This window comes from Alternaria arborescens (assembly GCF_004154835.1).
Source record: "Alternaria arborescens strain FERA 675 chromosome Unknown contig_1, whole genome shotgun sequence".
Lineage (NCBI taxonomy): Eukaryota > Fungi > Ascomycota > Dothideomycetes > Pleosporales > Pleosporaceae > Alternaria > Alternaria arborescens.
The window spans coordinates 425,494-443,191 of NW_021167856.1; the positions used below are offsets into that span (position 1 = coordinate 425,494).

Sequence of the window (17,698 nt, forward strand, 5' to 3'; positions counted from 1 at the left end):
CGCGATCACGCGTCGAGCGCGTACGGCTAAGAACACGCTTTGCTCCTTAGCCTGGAATGCACATGTAGAAATAGTTGGGATGGATGAAGGGCGAGGAATACGGACGAGTCATCTTAGGTGCAAAGTAGATACGTTATGGGAGATCGTTATCATTCTGAGGTGATATTACCGGATATCTACTTCATCTAGAAGCAAAGGCCCTCATGAGCTTGGGTATACTATAGAAGGAATTTTACCGTTCAACGATATATTCCTGGTCGTCTCTCATCTCTAGGCACGGAAGGCACGGCGTCCAATGCCAAGCTTGCTCAAGTCGAGGCCTGCGATTCCACCAGCCTTCTGTTGGCCAGCACCAGCAGCGGCTCCAGCAGCTCCAGCTCCAGCTCCGGCTCCAGCTCCGGCACCACCACCAAGGAGGCTGCTGAGAAGACCTTCGATGCCACCAGCTGCACTAGCTCCACCGGCTCCACCCTGCTGTCCGCCGGCCTGAAGAGCTGCTTCAGCCTCCTGGAGAAGCTGTGCGATACCGTTGTTGCCGTTGTTGCCGTTGTTCTTGCCCTTGCCCTTGCCCTTACCATCTCCCTTTCCCTTACCCTTGCCTTTGCCGTTGTTGTTGTTGTTGTTGTTGCCATTGTTCGCGTTGCCAGTGCCGTTGGCTGCGGCTCCAGCGTCAACTACTCCGGTCGCATCTAGGGTAGTTAGCATATGGGACTGGTCATGGCGGTATGTGTCACTTACTTCCAGCTTGAGCAGCTTGGTCGGCGGCAGCTTGGTCGGCGGCAGCTTGGTCAGCGGCAGCTTGGCCCTTGCCCTTGCCCTTGCCCTTCGCAGCATCCTGTTGCATCTGCGCCTGGTCTGCCTCCAACTGAGCCTGATCCTTTTCCTTTTGCTTCTGGTCGGCTTTCTGTTGGGCAGCCTCCTGCTCAGCGGCAGCTTGCTCTAGCTCTTGCTGCTGCTGCTTTGCCTGGTCTTGCTGAGCTGCCTGATCGGCTCCCATCGCACCCTCTTGTTGCTGGGCAGCCTGCTGGTCGGCCGCGGCTTGATCTGCTCCCATAGCACCCTTTTGCTCCTGGGCGGCTTGCTGATCAGCTGCGGCTTGGTCCATTGCATCTTGTTGCTGTTTTCCATTCTGGTTTTGCTTAGCATCCTGAGCAGCCTGTCGTGGTTAGTATGTCATCTTGGTTCGTCATATGATTTTCAAAACATACCTTTTGGTCAGCCGCTGCTTGATCGGCTGCAGCACCGTCCTGTGCCTGGTCTTTACCCCCAGCCGCGGCATCCTGCTGTGCCTGTTGATCAGCCGCCGCTTGATCCGCTGCCTGTTGATCATGGGCGTTCTGTGCTTGGTCTTGGTTCATGCCTCCGGCAGCCTCTTGTTGAGCAGCGTCTTGTTTTGCCTGCTGATCGGCGGCAGCTTGGTCTGCTGCCTGTTGGTCATGGGCATTCTGTGCTTGGTCTTGGTTCATGCCTCCGGCAGCCTCCTGTTGAGCAGCGTCTTGTTTTGCCTGCTGATCGGCGGCAGCTTGGTCTGCTGCTCCCATCTGCTCAGTTGCATTCTGCGCTTGGCCCTGGTTCATCATCCCAGCGGCCGCAGCATCCTGCTGTGCCTGAGCATCGGCGGCAGCTTGTTGCTCCTTAGCTAATGAGAATCAGTAAACTGTGTGGATAGGAAAGCCGTGAATCATACCTGCTGCAGCTTCTTGGGCAGCCTGCTTTTCGGCGTTCTTCCCCTTGCCCTTGCCCTTGCCCTGAGCGGCATCTTCAGCAGCGGCAGCATCCTGTGCCGCCTGATCCTGAGCGTCGTTGTTACCGGCAGCCGCAGCGCCCTCAGCGTTGGCTACCTCAGCATCCGCATTACCATTATCCTTGCCCATGCCGCCGCGTGCAGCCAAGAGCGCACCACGGAGCTTGAGGGCTCTCTCTCCAAACTTCTGTACAACGTCTTCCTCTCGGCGGCCGAAGTTCGTAGAAGGAATGACTACGTTCTCGGTACCAGCCGCGACTACAGGTCCCTGGCCCACAAAAGGTGCTGGGGCTGCTGCCACGAACGAGGCTGAAAGAAGGGTGAGAATGGAGATAGAAGTCTTCATAGTGACGGTGGGGATTTGATTTGGAAGGATTGAAACGAGGTGTGTCGAAACTTAAAAATGAGCACAGCTCTTGAGAATTGAAATAAACAGATGGTGCTCTGCACAAAGGAATGATTTGGAAGATTGAAGCTGAGCGTGCCGTTCTATCCGCCTGAGGAGACTGGTTTATATAAGAGCATTGCCTTATATGAGCTCACGAGTGCCTGAGGGAGGTAGTGCCTAGAATAGCTCAGGTCACGATTGTCGGGATGACCGTTCGTTGCCTGCCGTGCATATCATACATGCGCCGTTGGAGGATGCCTTGGAAAGACCAGGCTCAAAGGAAGAACATCGGCCATCCCCACAATTCTCTCACAGGCACGAAAGCCTCGTCTCGCATGACAGCTGTAGATCAAGTTTGACATGCGATCGGGTCCGTAGCTTGGCTGGAAACGGTCGAATCAAACGCATGAAGGAGAGAGTACAATTACGGAAGAGAGAGCTGATGCAAGCCCCATGCCAGCATAGTCGTCGTAATAGCGAAGATCCAGGCTGGGGGTCGAACGTGTGTGGTTTGAGAACATGTTGCAGATGGAGCAGGGGCGATATATGCGGAGAGATATCTCCCTAAACGCATAAGTTTGGTATATGACTGAGGTTCGCATGCATAACATGGGCCTGAATCTCTGCCGGTTTCAGGCACACCGACGCGCCCACTGGAAATTCCGAGCGAACTGCTGGACATGCAAAGATGCAAAAACGTGCCCTTCCCGCTTCTAAGGGGGTTCCAGGCTCAATTCAACCTGAAAGAGCTTTGCGTCTCTGCTATACAATACTTGGTGTCGCGTGAGTGCCTTGCTGCTGCTGTGGACTAATCACCGCTTCGTTGCCGGAACATGTACCGGAGGATCAACCCATGATAGGACGCGTAAATTCGTCAACATAGAGATGTTGCTTCTAGAAGGTTTTGATGATGAAGATGTTCGGATGCGGTGACTTTGACATGTGCGGAGAGAAGGATGAGGAAGGTTTGGCCAATGACGTGCTCGGTATTGCAATCCCGCACTTAGCCTTGTAGCCTCGGCTGCAACTTTTAGACATCGTCATATCAAGGTTTAGCATTGGCGACGAGCGTACATGTTGAATGCCGCAATTCTGTCGCATTCCTCATCATTGAGCACTATCAGTTCTGGCCTGTAGTGCGCCGCCGGTCGGTCTTGTAGGAAGCGCAAAAATCTGTCAAGTCGTTCACTTTCGCATTCAATTCTATTTGTTTGCCTCCACAGCAAGTCCTACACCATGGCCACCAGATCAGTCCCCGCATCCGTAACGCGGCAGTTGCTTGCAACCTCCCGATCCGCGCGTATATCGTCAAGGCCCCTCGCGTGCGCACCATTACCGAGACGGAATGTATCCGGCCTGTACCGTCCTGCAGCCCGAATTGCTGGTCAAAGAAGAGGCCTTTCCACGACGCCACGCACACGACTCGCCGCTGTGGACGACACATTCGATCCAAAGTCAATAGAACGCGAATCTGACGAAGTGGATGTGCTCATTGTAGGCGGAGGTCCTGCTGGTCTGTCTGCAGCCATCAAGCTGAAGCAGCTTGCGACAGCGGCGGGCAATGAAGACTTTAGGGTTCTGGTGTTGGAGAAGGCGGGCGAATTGGGCGATCACATCGTGTCTGGAAATGTCATAGAACCGTCTGCGCTCGACGAACTCCTGCCCGACTGGAGGTCAGAGGACAACCTGAACCGCTTCGCCGACATCACCCCCGCCAAGGGGGACCACATGTACTTCATGACCAAGAACAGCGCAATCCCTCTACCCAAGCCTCCGCAGATGAACAATCATGGCAACTACATAATAAGCTTGAACCAGATGGTCAAGTGGCTTGGCGAGCGTGCCGAGGAAGTTGGTGTAGAGGTTTACCCTGGATTCGCTGCGTCGGAGATACTATACAACCATGAAGGCGTCGTACAGGGTGTGGCTACCAACGATCTCGGTATATCGCGAGAAGGCAAGGCCAAAGACTCATTCGAACGAGGAATGGAATTTCATGCACGCGTCACACTGCTTGGTGAGGGTTGCCATGGTAGTCTGTCCAAGCAAATCATCAAGAAGTACGACCTAAGGCGGGATAGTCAACACCAAACCTACGGACTTGGCATCAAAGAAGTATGGGAGGTACAGCCTGAGAAATTCAAGTCTGGGTTAGTGGTTCACTCCATGGGCTACCCACTGCCGAAAGACACCTACGGTGGTGGTTGGATGTACCACTTTGGTGACAACCTGGTCAGCATTGGTCTGGTTGTTGGACTTGACTACCCCAACCCGTGGTTGGCGCCCTATGGCGAATTTCAGAAGATGAAGCATCACCCGTATTACAAGGATGTATTAGAGGGTGGCAAGTGCATCTCTTATGGTGCGAGGACGCTGATTGAAGGCGGTTTCCAGTCCATACCTAAGCTCGCCTTCCCCGGTGGCGCGCTTCTTGGAGATGCCGCGGGCTTGCTTAATCTACCGAAGATCAAGGGTACGCATAACGCCATGAGGTCAGGCATGCTGGCTGCCGAGGCGACTTGGGATGCCCTACAAGCCAATACCGACGGTGGTACCGTGTTCCTGTATGACTATGAGGACAAGATGCGCAAGTCGTCGATATGGTCAGAGCTCAAGACTGTGCGCAACATGCGTCCATCTTTCCATACTCCACTAGGCATATACGGAGGCATTATGTATTCTGGCCTTGAAGCATATGTTCTTCGAGGCAAAGCGCCATGGACGTTAAAGCACGGCAAACCCGATCACGCAGCAACCAAGACTGCAGACGAGTGCCCGAAGATTGAGTATCCCAAGCCAGACGGTAAAATCAGCTTCGACATATTGACAAGCGTAAGCCGAAGTGGCACAAACCATGAAGAGGACCAGCCATGCCATCTTCAAGTCAAAGACTACGATGCACATGCTCAGAAGGAATGGCCCAAGTACAAGGGTGTCGAAAACAGGTTCTGCCCCGCCGGCGTCTATGAATACGTTGAGGATGATAGCAAAGAGCTGGGTGTCAGGTTCCAAATCAACGCCCAAAAGTAAGTTTAGTCGACCGGATCGCTGGAAAGCCTGCTGACAACATACAGCTGCGTTCACTGCAAGACTTGCGATATCAAAGTGCCCGATCAGGACATCAATTGGCAAACACCACAAGGCGGCGAGGGACCAAAGTACGTACTTACTTAATGTAGACGCCGGGATAGAGACCATGGCCCAAGCCGTGGTCCACGCGATCAGCAAATATGTACATTAGGAAGGATCGCATGTATACATACTACATATTGGCATCAGCCCTAGACTTGTTGCTGCCCAAGTGAACCTCGGATGTTTGTAGGGCTTGGACAGAGAGATTGATCCCCTTGTTCGGAAACCGATCAATACCTGGATAAACTCAAGCGTGTGCTAACCCAACGAACAAATGACAATTCATCCGTCTGGAATAGTTACACTTCACTGGTAGCCCTGGGAGGGCGAGCGGCCTCGTTGGAGGCAAGACGCACGTGATGTCCGTGCCCGAAGCTTGGAAGGCTAGGGCGAGTGAGGCGTTGGGCGAACTTCCTTCTCCACCCTTCGTCACCGTCCACCCATCAACTTCGCCGGGGCCTATTACATCAATAGCATTCCGGCCCTCATCTATATTTGCAATCCGTTGTCGCGACACTGGGCCGACTAATTCTCCGCCCAAGAATCGATTGCGCGACTTCTGCACTTACCCGGCTCCTTCCTGGTCCTCAAGCTCTCAGGTTCTTCACGGCCACCCTGCTTCCAGCGCCCGACTCTATCTCCAAGGTACGACTAGCCGCCTATATTGTATGCACCGGAAATCCTTTGCGCGTCTCCCTGGTTCCTGTAGTTTCGCACGTCGCTGGACACTGGCTTCCTGGCGTCGCGTCTTTGATACCGAGGCAATCCGTCTTTGGCACGCACCATGCGCGCTCCCTCGATGGCTTCCCGCTTGCTCATGGACATTTGCTCACGATTCTCTTCAGACTAGGTTATCTTTAGGATAAAGCTCTACCGCAACAGCCGTCACTATGACCGAGGTATCGTCTACGCGCCTATACCTAGGCAACCTTCCTCGCAATGCCACCAAGGCAGATGTCGAGGGCCACTTCCAGACGCATGGCACTGGTGAGATCACTGAGATCAAGCTCATGAACGGATTTGGCTTCATCGAGTACAAGGACGCAATGGACGCTCGTGATGTTGTCCCTGGTAAGCTTCAGCCACGCGCCAATCCATTGAACGCACGCTAATCTGTATACAGCATTCCGTACGTAACTTCTCGTGTATAGAAATCCGAACATACGCCCTAACTGACTCAAGATGGTTCCGACTTCATGGGCGAGCGCCTCATCGTCCAGTTCGCTCGCGGCTCGCGTGCCCGTAACGAGAACTTCACTCCCCACGAGCGCGTTCCCCCGCGTCCTAGGCGCACACCATACCGGATGAGAATAGCGAATCTTCCTGTGGAGACCAGCTGGCAGGTCAGACTCCCCGATCCTTGGATTCCTTCAGTTCCCTGTTAGCGCCAGTATACCGTTCCTGGACCAGTAATGGCTTTGTTCTCGCTTGCTTCCCGTTCTACGTTCTGGATTTGGGCCTCGCTTAACTTCGAATATATAGGACCTCAAAGACTTTGCCCGCCAGTCTGGATTGGACGTCGTCTACTCTGAAGTTGGCCGCGAGCGTGATGGCACTGGGTACGTGGGTAACACTGCAGCAAGTAACACGTACTGATCCACTGTAGATTCGTCGAGTATGAGACGGCCGCCGACCTGAAGACCGCAGTGGAGAAGCTGGACCGTCGTGAGTTCAAGGGGCAGGAAGTTACCTGTGTCCAGGACGTCTCCGATCCTCCCCCACCTCCACCTTTCAAACCGCGCGCTCCTTACGGAGGCCCTGGTGGTCCTGATGACCGGGGCCGTGATAGATACCGATCCCGCTCTCCCATGGGCCGCCGCGGTGGCGGATACCCACCTGCGCCCTACGATGATTACTACGACCGTCGCGGGCCACCTCGTGGCTACAGCCCTCGTCGCGATGACTATCGCCGACGCACACCTCCCCGCGAGTTCTACGACAGGCGTGATGGAGGTTATGGACGTTCGCCGCCTCGTGGTCGCATGCCTGATGAGTATGGCCCACCGCGCGCGCGTTACCCTGACGATCCTTATGATGCTAGGGCCCGACCACCTCCCCGCGGTTACGATGACCCATACATGAACGGTCATGGACGCCCTTACGAAGGAGGACGACCGCCGTCCCCACGTGGTGCCCGTCCCCGTAGCCCCGGAGGCCGTCCGCCTTACGACGCTGCGGCGGCTGATTACCCACCACGTGGCCGCTACTAGACAGACGACAGAAGTAAGTTTAAGTCTATGCGTACTCTGTTAAGAGCACTTGCTGACAGTAGCTAGGTAGGCGTTCTTACTCCTGAAGACTACTCACCTCTCAGAATATCTACCCTTGAGACCTTTCTACCCGTGGATATGTTTTATGCGATGACGGAGCTGAAAGACAAACGGAGGATCAATTGTGCTGCATGAACCCAATGAGACTGCTTATGTGTTTCCTGTTTCCTGGTTTCTTGGATGTTCCATGTATCTGTTGTTTCAATGCGATTTTTTCTTGGTTCACCGGCTGTCATGAGAGGGCAATTCCCTTTATGCTAGCTTTCCTACTGTTATCAGCTGCACGAGGCAGCCTAATTTTCTGTAACATCAAAAAGTCCTTTCAGTACACGTGGACATATTCATCTGATTGTGTGCGGTTATGGATTATCATGTACTCTATATGTGGCTCTGCTTGCAGACTGGCCGCTATGAAGACGAATCAACGCATCCCGTACATGACTACTCTTCACCCAATATTGTTTTTCTGTCAACAGTCATAGACTCTGCTCTTCGAGTGCATTGTCGGCTTGCTTGCTTTGTCAAAACGACCTTCCTGGGTGGTTGCTTCAGCCTCGAAGAGAACCACTGATTATGCAAACTTGCTGTGTTGCAACCTAACACCTTGGTATTTTCATTGTGCTTAGGTAGGAATCCGTCCGTTTCGGTGATCGGGCCAACCCATGTTCCCGAGATTCTCTCAATATCACGTTATCCTTCCCACCATTCGCCGGTTGCATAGTTGGGCCATGGTAGGTAAAGAGCGCTACTTGCAGGTGATGTAAGCCGAACGTAATGACTCACAGTATTCTCTGCGTTTCGTCTCGAAATTACAACACTGTAGACCCTGTAGGCTGTGGTCCAGACTGAAGAATATCTCAGCGTACGATCAGGAGCAAAGTCTTGCTGCAGACACATCTGAAAGCCGCCCACAAACACTACAACTCTTCCTTCATCCCTGAATAATCGCAATATACTAGCACTACATTAGCCAAGACAAGAGCAATCCTGCCGACCAAACGGAATTTCACGGTCAGTCAGAGAGTCGGCACTGGAACCATGCGCCAAGAGAACATCGCGATGGACAGGGGAGTTGCGCAGCGAACTATGACACTAGATGTAATAACATTGTTGAGACAGGTAGCGATATAGCAGAGGTTTGCGAGGTTTGAAGATAGTCGGTATTGTGCTATGGGTTCTAGAAGATGGTACTAGAGATGTTGATGCGAGTCGCAACCGTAGCAATAATTGCCTTCAATGACAGGATTGTTAAGTTAAATTTTATGTTCTGGATTAAAAAAAAAAGATGAGAAATATAACGAATGTGCCATTTTCCAACAGAACCTTGCCGGTTATCAATGCAGAGTGTATTGAGGAATGCTCACCAACGTAATGCTGCACCTATACAAGGTTTTCCGTTGTATCGCCGATAACGCCCTCGCCACACCCAGATAGCCGGATGCCAAAACGATCGTGAAATCAAATAACCTTTCATAAGATATTCATGCATGTGACCTAAGAATCCCTACAAATGACGCTATACAATGTCAGAACCACAATATTTTGTATATCAAAGACCATGATTATGGTTCCAGTTCATATCTCAGTCGTAGAGACCATATCCCAGTCGTCGTCGCTGGCGTAGTCAGTGCCGCTGGCGGCCAGGATATCAAAAACAGGAGTAGGGACCATCTCAGGACTGGACATTGGCTCGTCGATTGTAGCCAGGGTGTGCGGTTTGGGTCGAGAGACTAACGTGAAACCCTGGTCTTCATCGGAGGAGTCACCGTTGGGTGTTGGTTGTGTGGCAGGCGGATCGAAGAAAGCAGGTGCTGGAAAGCTAGTAGCTATTCCAGGGAGCTTGAACGTAGAAGTGCTTTCGGAGTGGCCGGAGTGAGAATCTACGGACTGCAAACCGACGTTTGTTTCTGCAAAGGTGACTCGCCGCTCGACCTTGGGCCGACGCACAAAGGTTGTAATAACCGAATCGACCATGTTGTCCTGACCCACCTCTTCATGAGTCTTGGGTTGATTGGCAGTCCAGTGATCGCCACGCGGGTAGTTCGATTCGCGCAGAATGTCTACAGAATCGCCGCAAATCATCTCTTGTGGTAGGTCTCTTGAAGCAAGGACGGTCGGGCGAACGCAAGGCTGAGTCTGGAGGGTGTCAAGACACAACCGTATGATATCCTGTGCGCCTATTGAAGTTAGCCTGAATGTCCCCAATAGCTACAGCGAATCTTACATTCATCCTCGAAATTGCGCTCCATGTTCATGCGACAGAGGTCCTGACGAAAGTCTGGAACGTCGGCCGCAGTCTTGAGAAACTCGGCCTCTTCGCCGAGTCTGTGGGCCAGAAAAGTTGAGATGCAGTAGTTGAGGAGCGTGTCAACAAGAGCATGTTGTCGGCGGGCCTTCTGACTCGCGTAGTGTCGATACACGAAACGTATGGTTTCGAGTAAGTCTTGTGGAGGGGCAGGTAGAGAGCAGGCGAAATCAACCTGTAGCGAGATATTGCCATGCGCAAGTAGTTGTAGCTCGGCAACATCGAAGTCTTCGGCAATCTTGTACGTTTCGACGTGCGGAAGAAGCAGTATTGGCCCATACTCTGCTTGTGGAGGGAGATAGCTACCGGTGTAGCAGTAACGGAGAAGCGATATGACGGCATACTCGGACGGAGCCTCAAGGCTGGCTTGCAAGCGACTCTGGAAACCGTACTCGAATGCATGGTACAATAGAGGGCATTTGTCCAGAAACTTGAAAGGGCATATACGATCAGAGATCTCGCGAACCTTTCCGTTGGGAAGAACTACCTTCAACGTCGCATCGCTCTGACCTTGCTCGAGGTACGCGTCTAGGAAAGAGAGGTCGTCCATGTTGAGTGTGAACGGAAGGATATAAGAACGCGCACAAGGCTCGAGACCCAGCACTGACTTGGCATATACTATCGAGCTTTTCGATTTATCTGAGTCGACCAGATGAAGCAACGAGGCTGCTGGCAAGGCGCAGCAGTGAGGTCAGCCCCAGTTTGTCGGCGTAGGCAAGTCAGAATTCGTGCGATAATCCAGAGTGATGTCGAAGGGAATGTTCAAAGTCTGAAACCGTGTAATGAATAGAGAACTGCTGTCTGGGTGTCTGAGAAGACTCAAGACTCGAGATGATTAGGTCCAGGCAGCCGTCTGCATGCGCAGGGCCAAGCGCCTGTACTTTGGGAGGCCGCCGGTTAAGGGTCAACGGTCGATGTAATGAAGACGTAGCAGCACCAGATTTTGCTTGATCTGGATTTGGCTCAGTTGATCACGATGTGACTGGACAACAAGTGGTATGGCAACGGAGGGGCATGGAGCCTTGGGAGCTGTCTCCCTGGAGAGGTGGGCATGCTTGCCAGTATGCCGGAAATGCCTTACTGGCTTCGCAAAGCTAAAGCCGAGTTGCCACCCAATCAGAGTAACAACCATTGTACAGCCTCACATAAGGCTGAGATGTCAGCTGCATCTAATGTTGAGGGTTGATGTTCAGTGGTTGGTGTTGGATCGGTGATGGTGAGCCCGGTACCAAGCTGGGGAAAGCTTCAGCCACGACCCACTTCGGTCCACATCGCGGCGGCGGCGGCTTGATGACGGCCGATCTCTCCACCAGACGTAGACATCACCCATCTTTGTCGTTAGAATTTGGTGTCGTTGGTGGGCGACTATCGTCAATTCAATTGCAAGTATTCGGTGTATCTCCAGACCCTCTGTACCTCTCGCGCGGCCCTTATCCCCAGCTTCCTCTCTATCAGTGCACATATCCGCTACGCCCCGCCATGGGATTTCTCTCTATTCTACCTGCGGAATTGGCCGTGGTAGAAACCTGGATTACACGCATATTCGTGAGTAGAACAAAGCACTCTCGATTGGGCTTTGCCTTCTCACAGTATAATAGCTCTTTCTCGGCCTCGTAGCCATCGGCCCATGGGCAGCGCTGCTCGTCTACGACCTACTCCTATACTGCTGTCGCGCTGGCGCATACGAGATACCTCTCATTGGCGGACGCGCTCGCGGAAAAGCGAGACCTCGTGCCCCAAGCCTCACTGAGCGCCCGAGCGGTCACCGTCGGAAGTTTAGTATTGCCTCTCGAGGTATAGACCGGCCGGTGCTGAGTACAGGGGGCATGGAGGCTGACTCTCAGGATGCCCGGCATCGTCGTATAACGGAAGAGAAGACGGCGCATTCTTCGTGAGAGTATAATCAGAGACCAACGCACAATTGAACCTCGTTTGACGCGCTCCCGCTGGGTTGTTGTGAAAAAGAGCTGGATCTCTGGGCGTGTCTTTGGATACAGGTGATTCAAGAAAGGTTTCAGAATCTCAGATGCCCAGGCCCTGACATAGAATCTCACCCGCAGAATGGTAAACTTCAAGGTACAATCACCACAGTGCAAGTCGTTCAAGCACTAAAGGACCCGTTGCGCCCCTGTTACGACAGACTAAGATGCGTTGTAGATGTACGAGGATCTGTATGGCTACGCGAACGACTGCGTCATGGGGGCCCAATCCCGTCCGACTGCCTTGGAAACGGCATTGGGCGTCCCCGAAGACCAACACGCTGCTCACGTCAGCTCTTTGGTTTGCGAAATGGGGTTGCCCAGTCCCTTAGGCATGATCGCGCGTTCCATGCCGCTATCCCTCGCTTCCGGAACGATTGTTTAGGGGCGCATATTGCTACATGTTTCATGTGATGACAAGCACCAATCGCGTGAGACCATATTTCCAACGTCGCGCAAGCATCTGGACAGGCTATTGAATCCATCGAGTAGATGCGTGGTAAACTAAGTAAAGCTTAGCGCGGTCTGGGTCGCGCCTTCTGTCAATAAACCTTCAGTTCACACTTACCTCTCATCAACGTTACAACTACACCTCTACTTCACCATTCACACTAGAAGCTCATCTAATTCAACAACTCTAACACAACATCTATCAGTATCTGCTACTGATCATGGCCACTACCACCACTACTAAAACTACGATACCGAAAGCGACCAACGGCGCGGGTGTCAAGAAGGCTGCTCCCAAGGGCGGTCGCGTTGGCAAAAAGAACAATGCGAGGACTGCCATGGCCAAGATGCAAGCATACTGTAAGTCTGTAACGTTTGACGCGTTTTGACGCGTTATCCAAACGTGTTAGTCGAGTCGCAATAACACTGCACCCTGAGATGACGATATCTGCTAACAGAAAGTCACAGTTAAAGCTCACCGTGACGAGTACAAGGACCTTTCTTTCAAAGAGCAACAGCAAGAGCTCGGCAAGAAGGTATGTTACTCGACCGAGCTTAGGGCATTACTGTGCAAAGACGAGTAATTTGGTTAACGTTGAGCAGTGGAAAGCTTCACCAGAGAACCCCAAGAACAATGTCTAACCTCCCATGAGGTTGCTCACTGAATTTTATTTTCCTTAGTTGACTTCAGTTCACCTCTAGCAGTCATGTCTTTATGATGGGTCACTATGGGTTGGTGGCATGCGGGTGGAGTTCGGGATGATGGGCGGGAACAATCATGGCGCACAGGATTACAGTTACGATACGCTTTAAAGGTAATATGGAAAAAATCAACGCATCTCGTTATTACTCTATGTGCATCTATTGACTGCATTGTTCCTGCAGTTTTAGTGACGCAATATGTCTAGGCTAATTGCCGGACAGTCGTACAGAGCATGGTTCACAGCGTTAGCAGTTTCCAGAAGTCTACTCAGGTACACTACTGTACTAGTCGTTGGAACTGCTACACATTGTCGTGTGCCGTTGAAGGTTGTGGTTGCACAACTGCTTGTAAGCTCTTGGTAAGCTGGCGCTGGAAGCTGCCCCGCATCCCAGGTACCGAGAGCCCCTCCGACATCATCACCTCCACCTCTTGAACTCTCTGCCGGCGCCTGTAGCCCTGCGCTTTCCAGCTACTTGGCCTATGAGCTTTCTGGAATGGTCAGCGGCACTCTTTTAGGGTGGATCCGATGGAGGTCTCTCGCGTTAAGCTTCGCGGGTCCTTCCCATTTGTCAATGTTACGGCTAAGTGCGACTGAACTCTCCTTTGAATAGCTTCAAGAGCTTTGTTTTGTTCTACAATTTGAGCACATCAGTATCGCTCTTACTTTGTGCCTCGATTGCTCTTCGTGTCTCTATACGCCCCTACTACCTGGCCGTCCCGTTGCACGTAATGGCATCTTCCAAGAGCGCAGATGCCTCCACGGTTCCCGTCCTCAAGGACCTCACCATCGAAAACATCACCGAGAATGTACACCGAATAAATTCGCAATGCAGCGACCCGCGCCTCAAGTACGTCATGGAACGTCTGGTCTCGCACCTGCACGACTTCGCGCGCGAGACGCGATTGAGCTTCGATGAATGGATGGCAGGCATTCAATTTCTTACGCAAGTTGGGCAGATATGCACCGACGTGCGACAGGTATGCTCCTCATCTATTATCGCGTCTAGAAAATGAAAACTACTAATTTGTTGTAGGAATTCATTCTCCTTTCAGACATAGTCGGTCTCTCCCTCCTCGTCGACTCCATCGACCACCCGAAACCTCCCTCTTCAACTGAAGGCACAGTCCTTGGCCCCTTCCACACGCATGACGCGCCATCCGACTCAAACGGCACCTTAATCTCGGCCGATCCCGACGGTGAGGCACTACTCGTCCTCTGTACTGTCAAGACCACAACCGGCGAACCTGTGCCAGACGTCAAGGTAGATGTGTGGGAGACAGACTCCCATGGCAAATACGACGTGCAGTATGAGAATAGGGGCGATAAAGCAGACGGCCGTGCGGTCATAAGGAGTGACAAAGATGGTGTGTTTTGGTTCAAGGGTATTGTACCTGTGCCATACCCAATTCCTAATGACGGACCTGTCGGCAAATTGCTTGAGAAACTGGGAAGGCATTGTTGGAGACCGAGTCATATGCACTTCATGTTCGAGAAGGAGGGCTTCGATAACCTGGTTACGTGAGTTTTCTTGCTACCCTTTTTTATTATATCCGTGCTGATCGTTGTGCAGGGCATTATATGTCCGTGGTTCTGACTATGAGACATCTGATGCTGTCTTTGGCGTCAAGGAGTCTCTCATCGTCAGCTTAGGTACTGTGACAGCCGAGCAGGCCAAAAAGTATGATGCCAAAGAGGGGTCGAAGCTGCTCAAGTACGACTTCGTACTCGTTACAGACGAGGAGACAAAGCAGTTGCGACACGACGAAGCGGCCAAGGCGATGAAGATGTTAGGACGAGAAGGCATGATGATAATTAACGGACTACCTGTTCCAGAAGTCGACTAGCCTGTGAATCGGTATTGCACATTTAATATATACCAAGATATATTACCATTTGCATCGGTCTGTGAAATTGTTGAGTATCATAATCAAGGGGTAGTTGATTCAAGAACAAATAAAAACAGACTTGGACAAGCCCTGATGATTTGAGCCAGAGAAAATGTAGCTAGAAATAGTGGCACCAGCCACCTTATGCAAATGCCTTGAAAGAAAAGAAGAGAAAAGATTCATATCATACACCAACACGCATCCTCCTCTTAGCTGGTAACTCTCCTCACCCACAACGCACTCCCATTGGAGTTTGGATCATCCCTCTCCCTCTTCTTCCACGCGCGATGAAGTTTGAGCCCAATGTCATGCTCCTCGGCGCGAATCTCATCCAACTCTTCTTGAAACGCCTTCTTCCTCTCTTCCGCCACCCTGGCCTTTTTGAAGTCAGTGACTAGCGGGTTAGTCGGCGCAGCGTTGTTCAAGTCCTTTAGTAGGCGGTACACATTGTTACGACGGATACGCAGGTCTTCTTGTTGCGATTCCAGGTAGGCAATGTGGTCGATGGCGCTGAGAGCGCTAGGGGGGTGTGGCAGTGCCTTTTTGGACGAGTTGGAGAAGGTGGATGAGGCGTAAGGGGAAGTTGGGTTACGGGCATAGACTTTGGGCATGCTGGGCGCGTTGGCACTATCTGCTGATGGTACTGGGCGGCGGCGATTCAGGATTGACGAGGCGGCTGATATGGGTTCTGTCACGACGCGCTTCGCAATCGGTGGTGAGGGTGGTGGTGAGTGTTGGGCGGTCGTCGCGCTGTTGTAGGTAGTCCACGAAAATCGGCTGATGGGCGCTTGCTTGTCCTTGTCCGAAGGCGGGGTCGTGTTTCGTAAGCTGGGGTATAGCGTCTGTTCTACTGGTGTCACAGTGGCTGGTGACTGGTTCATCTGTGTGCGGGTGGTTGGAGTAATAGGGCTCGGATACGAAGTCGTAATCCCTAAGCCTTGAGGTGAGGTGGGAGTATTCTTTCCTACTTTGAGCGGGGCAATCGGCTTAATGCTGTCATTGTAGCGCATATCGTTGTCGCGCGGATCCTTGGGCGCCATTTCAGTTGTTACGTATTGAGTATCAGGCAGTTTGGTATCGAAGATGATGGCAGCTGCAAGCGCGTTTGACACCTCTTGGTCTGTGCTCGGTGAGACTGTCTTTCGTGGTATCTGTAATGGTTTATCTGCAGGTTGGTATTTCAGCGGAGGTGCGATCTCTGATCGTCCCGTAGCTCGGCTCCACGGCTCCACGGGCGGTGGTGAACGCTTCGACCCGAAGCGGCCAACACGCTCGCCGAAACTTGTGTTCTTTTTCTGAGGCCCACTGACTGAAACCTGATACCCCATAGGCTTGTCTGACGATGCCACGCCTTTCGCATAAGAGACTGGATCAACTGACGCGGCCTTTCCTGCACTATTGGGCTCGCCTGAATACTCGTCCCATTTCACTTTAGAATTCGGTGCAAGCTTGCCCTCCCAAAACTTCTGCTTTGTTCCTGGCTCTGCGTCGCCATTCCTAAGCACGGATGGCGCTCTGCGTAGAACAGGAATGTGGCTACCCGCGCGGGTGTTGTCTTCTAGTTTCTTGCGGTCTTCGTCCATGGGTGATACGTCGCGCATGGAGCGGAATCTTCGAGGTAGAAAAGAGGAGGAGTGCTGTTCTGGTTCAGGAGAGCTAGGAGGCGATATGTCGTCGTAAGCGGAGGGAGATGTGGCTGTGGGATTGTCGTTGTTGTAGCAGAGTGTGTCTTGTGAGTAAATAGACGAGGCTGTTGGTACTTCTGACGATCTATAGTGGGGAGGCTCGTGAGGAGCTGATAAACTGCCAGGCAATCAGCGGTGACGCAGGAAATGAGGGTTCGAGTACTTACTGGGACAGCGGAGGGAGCGCATAATTCTGGTGACTGCCATTTTGGAGGTCGGTCACTTTGGGATTGCGATTCAGTTGATCCTCGTCATAAGTGGTTTCAAGAAGTACGGGATTGCCTATTCGTGCATGCCTCTCCTTATCCTTATCCCGGACGGCACCCTGCAATCGTTTCCACATTATTAAGGATTCTGCATGAAACAAAGATTAGCCCGAATCGATAGAAGTACAAGTATACATGAGCATCACGAAGTAGGCAAAGCGACATTCTCAGCGGCTGAGGGCTACTTATTGCGACGGAGCCTCTCCTATTCCCAGCAGTCTTCAGAGTACATTGCATGATTGTTGAGTGCTTTTTGAAACCCGTCGACATCGCGAGACTTGGCAAGGTCCTAGATCTGGTGGAGGCAGCTGTCGGTGCGGGCGATAGGCGAGAAACATGGTCCGTCGATCAGAGAGGTGTGGGCGGCCAATACCATAGAATACACGTACAGCAAGGCAGATGGGGCGTGCGATGTCCTCCAATACTGTTGGCGAGTATGAGGAAGGCGAGAATACCGACTCTTGCTAGGCCATATACAATTCTTGTCTCGAGGAACACGATCTGGAGACGAGCACGAGAGGATGCCGATGGCCGATGTCGACAACGCAAGTACCAAGTGCAAAAGAGCTGGCGACAAGATAAGGAATATACGTACAGGATATTATGCGTAAAGCGGGTTTGTTGAAGACGTGGTTGTTTGTTGATAGTTGATGTTGACGCTCAGATTAAACAAAGAAACAGCATGTATGTAGGTTCAAGCCTCGGATCCTTCGTCACGGGCGGATGCGAAGGCGTAATTTTGGTAAATGAAGGAGGGCGATCAAGTCGACGTCGAGATGTAAATGGTGTCAGCTCACTCTAAGAAGACCAGCACAAGACGACCAAGTAGGAACTGCGCCTCGACCAAAGCGCCAGCGGCACGATATCGCACCGGTGCCGCAAGTCTTTG

At 52.2% G+C, this 17,698-nt stretch overlaps 8 protein-coding genes across 8 annotated transcripts; 5 read left to right on the forward strand and 3 right to left on the reverse strand.

Annotated features, from left to right (window-relative positions):
* Nucleotides 1-270: 270 nt before the first annotated feature.
* On the reverse strand, nucleotides 271-2,090 carry AA0111_g163 (hypothetical protein; the record flags this gene model as incomplete). The annotated part of the gene is made up of 4 exons (XM_028647310.1): nucleotides 271-689; nucleotides 739-1,156; nucleotides 1,209-1,639; nucleotides 1,688-2,090. 4 exons carry the CDS (start codon nucleotides 2,088-2,090, stop codon nucleotides 271-273), a joined length of 1,671 nt encoding a protein of 556 aa, XP_028511944.1.
* Nucleotides 2,091-3,368: 1,278 nt separating this feature from the next.
* On the forward strand, nucleotides 3,369-5,306 carry AA0111_g164 (putative electron transfer flavoprotein-ubiquinone oxidoreductase; the record flags this gene model as incomplete). Its single annotated transcript, XM_028647321.1, has 2 exons — nucleotides 3,369-5,158; nucleotides 5,207-5,306. The coding sequence occupies 2 exons, from the start codon at nucleotides 3,369-3,371 to the stop codon at nucleotides 5,304-5,306; spliced, it is 1,890 nt and encodes a 629-aa protein (XP_028511949.1).
* An 848-nt stretch (nucleotides 5,307-6,154) lies between these two features.
* Nucleotides 6,155-7,474, forward strand: AA0111_g165 (hypothetical protein; the record flags this gene model as incomplete). Its single annotated transcript, XM_028647332.1, has 5 exons — nucleotides 6,155-6,335; nucleotides 6,388-6,393; nucleotides 6,447-6,607; nucleotides 6,747-6,823; nucleotides 6,871-7,474. 5 exons carry the CDS (start codon nucleotides 6,155-6,157, stop codon nucleotides 7,472-7,474), a joined length of 1,029 nt encoding a protein of 342 aa, XP_028511950.1.
* Nucleotides 7,475-9,109: 1,635 nt separating this feature from the next.
* AA0111_g166 (hypothetical protein) lies at nucleotides 9,110-10,389 on the reverse strand (the record flags this gene model as incomplete). The annotated part of the gene is made up of 2 exons (XM_028647343.1): nucleotides 9,110-9,711; nucleotides 9,759-10,389. The coding sequence occupies 2 exons, from the start codon at nucleotides 10,387-10,389 to the stop codon at nucleotides 9,110-9,112; spliced, it is 1,233 nt and encodes a 410-aa protein (XP_028511947.1).
* A 929-nt stretch (nucleotides 10,390-11,318) lies between these two features.
* On the forward strand, nucleotides 11,319-11,734 carry AA0111_g167 (hypothetical protein; the record flags this gene model as incomplete). Its single annotated transcript, XM_028647354.1, has 2 exons — nucleotides 11,319-11,384; nucleotides 11,438-11,734. The coding sequence occupies 2 exons, from the start codon at nucleotides 11,319-11,321 to the stop codon at nucleotides 11,732-11,734; spliced, it is 363 nt and encodes a 120-aa protein (XP_028511948.1).
* Nucleotides 11,735-12,489: 755 nt separating this feature from the next.
* On the forward strand, nucleotides 12,490-12,910 carry AA0111_g168 (hypothetical protein; the record flags this gene model as incomplete). The annotated part of the gene is made up of 3 exons (XM_028647365.1): nucleotides 12,490-12,628; nucleotides 12,737-12,804; nucleotides 12,872-12,910. The coding sequence occupies 3 exons, from the start codon at nucleotides 12,490-12,492 to the stop codon at nucleotides 12,908-12,910; spliced, it is 246 nt and encodes an 81-aa protein (XP_028511941.1).
* Nucleotides 12,911-13,700: 790 nt separating this feature from the next.
* AA0111_g169 (hypothetical protein) lies at nucleotides 13,701-14,816 on the forward strand (the record flags this gene model as incomplete). Its single annotated transcript, XM_028647376.1, has 3 exons — nucleotides 13,701-13,949; nucleotides 14,006-14,490; nucleotides 14,543-14,816. The coding sequence occupies 3 exons, from the start codon at nucleotides 13,701-13,703 to the stop codon at nucleotides 14,814-14,816; spliced, it is 1,008 nt and encodes a 335-aa protein (XP_028511942.1).
* Nucleotides 14,817-15,067: 251 nt separating this feature from the next.
* On the reverse strand, nucleotides 15,068-16,886 carry AA0111_g170 (hypothetical protein; the record flags this gene model as incomplete). Its single annotated transcript, XM_028647388.1, has 2 exons — nucleotides 15,068-16,661; nucleotides 16,711-16,886. 2 exons carry the CDS (start codon nucleotides 16,884-16,886, stop codon nucleotides 15,068-15,070), a joined length of 1,770 nt encoding a protein of 589 aa, XP_028512364.1.
* Nucleotides 16,887-17,698: the final 812 nt, after the last annotated feature.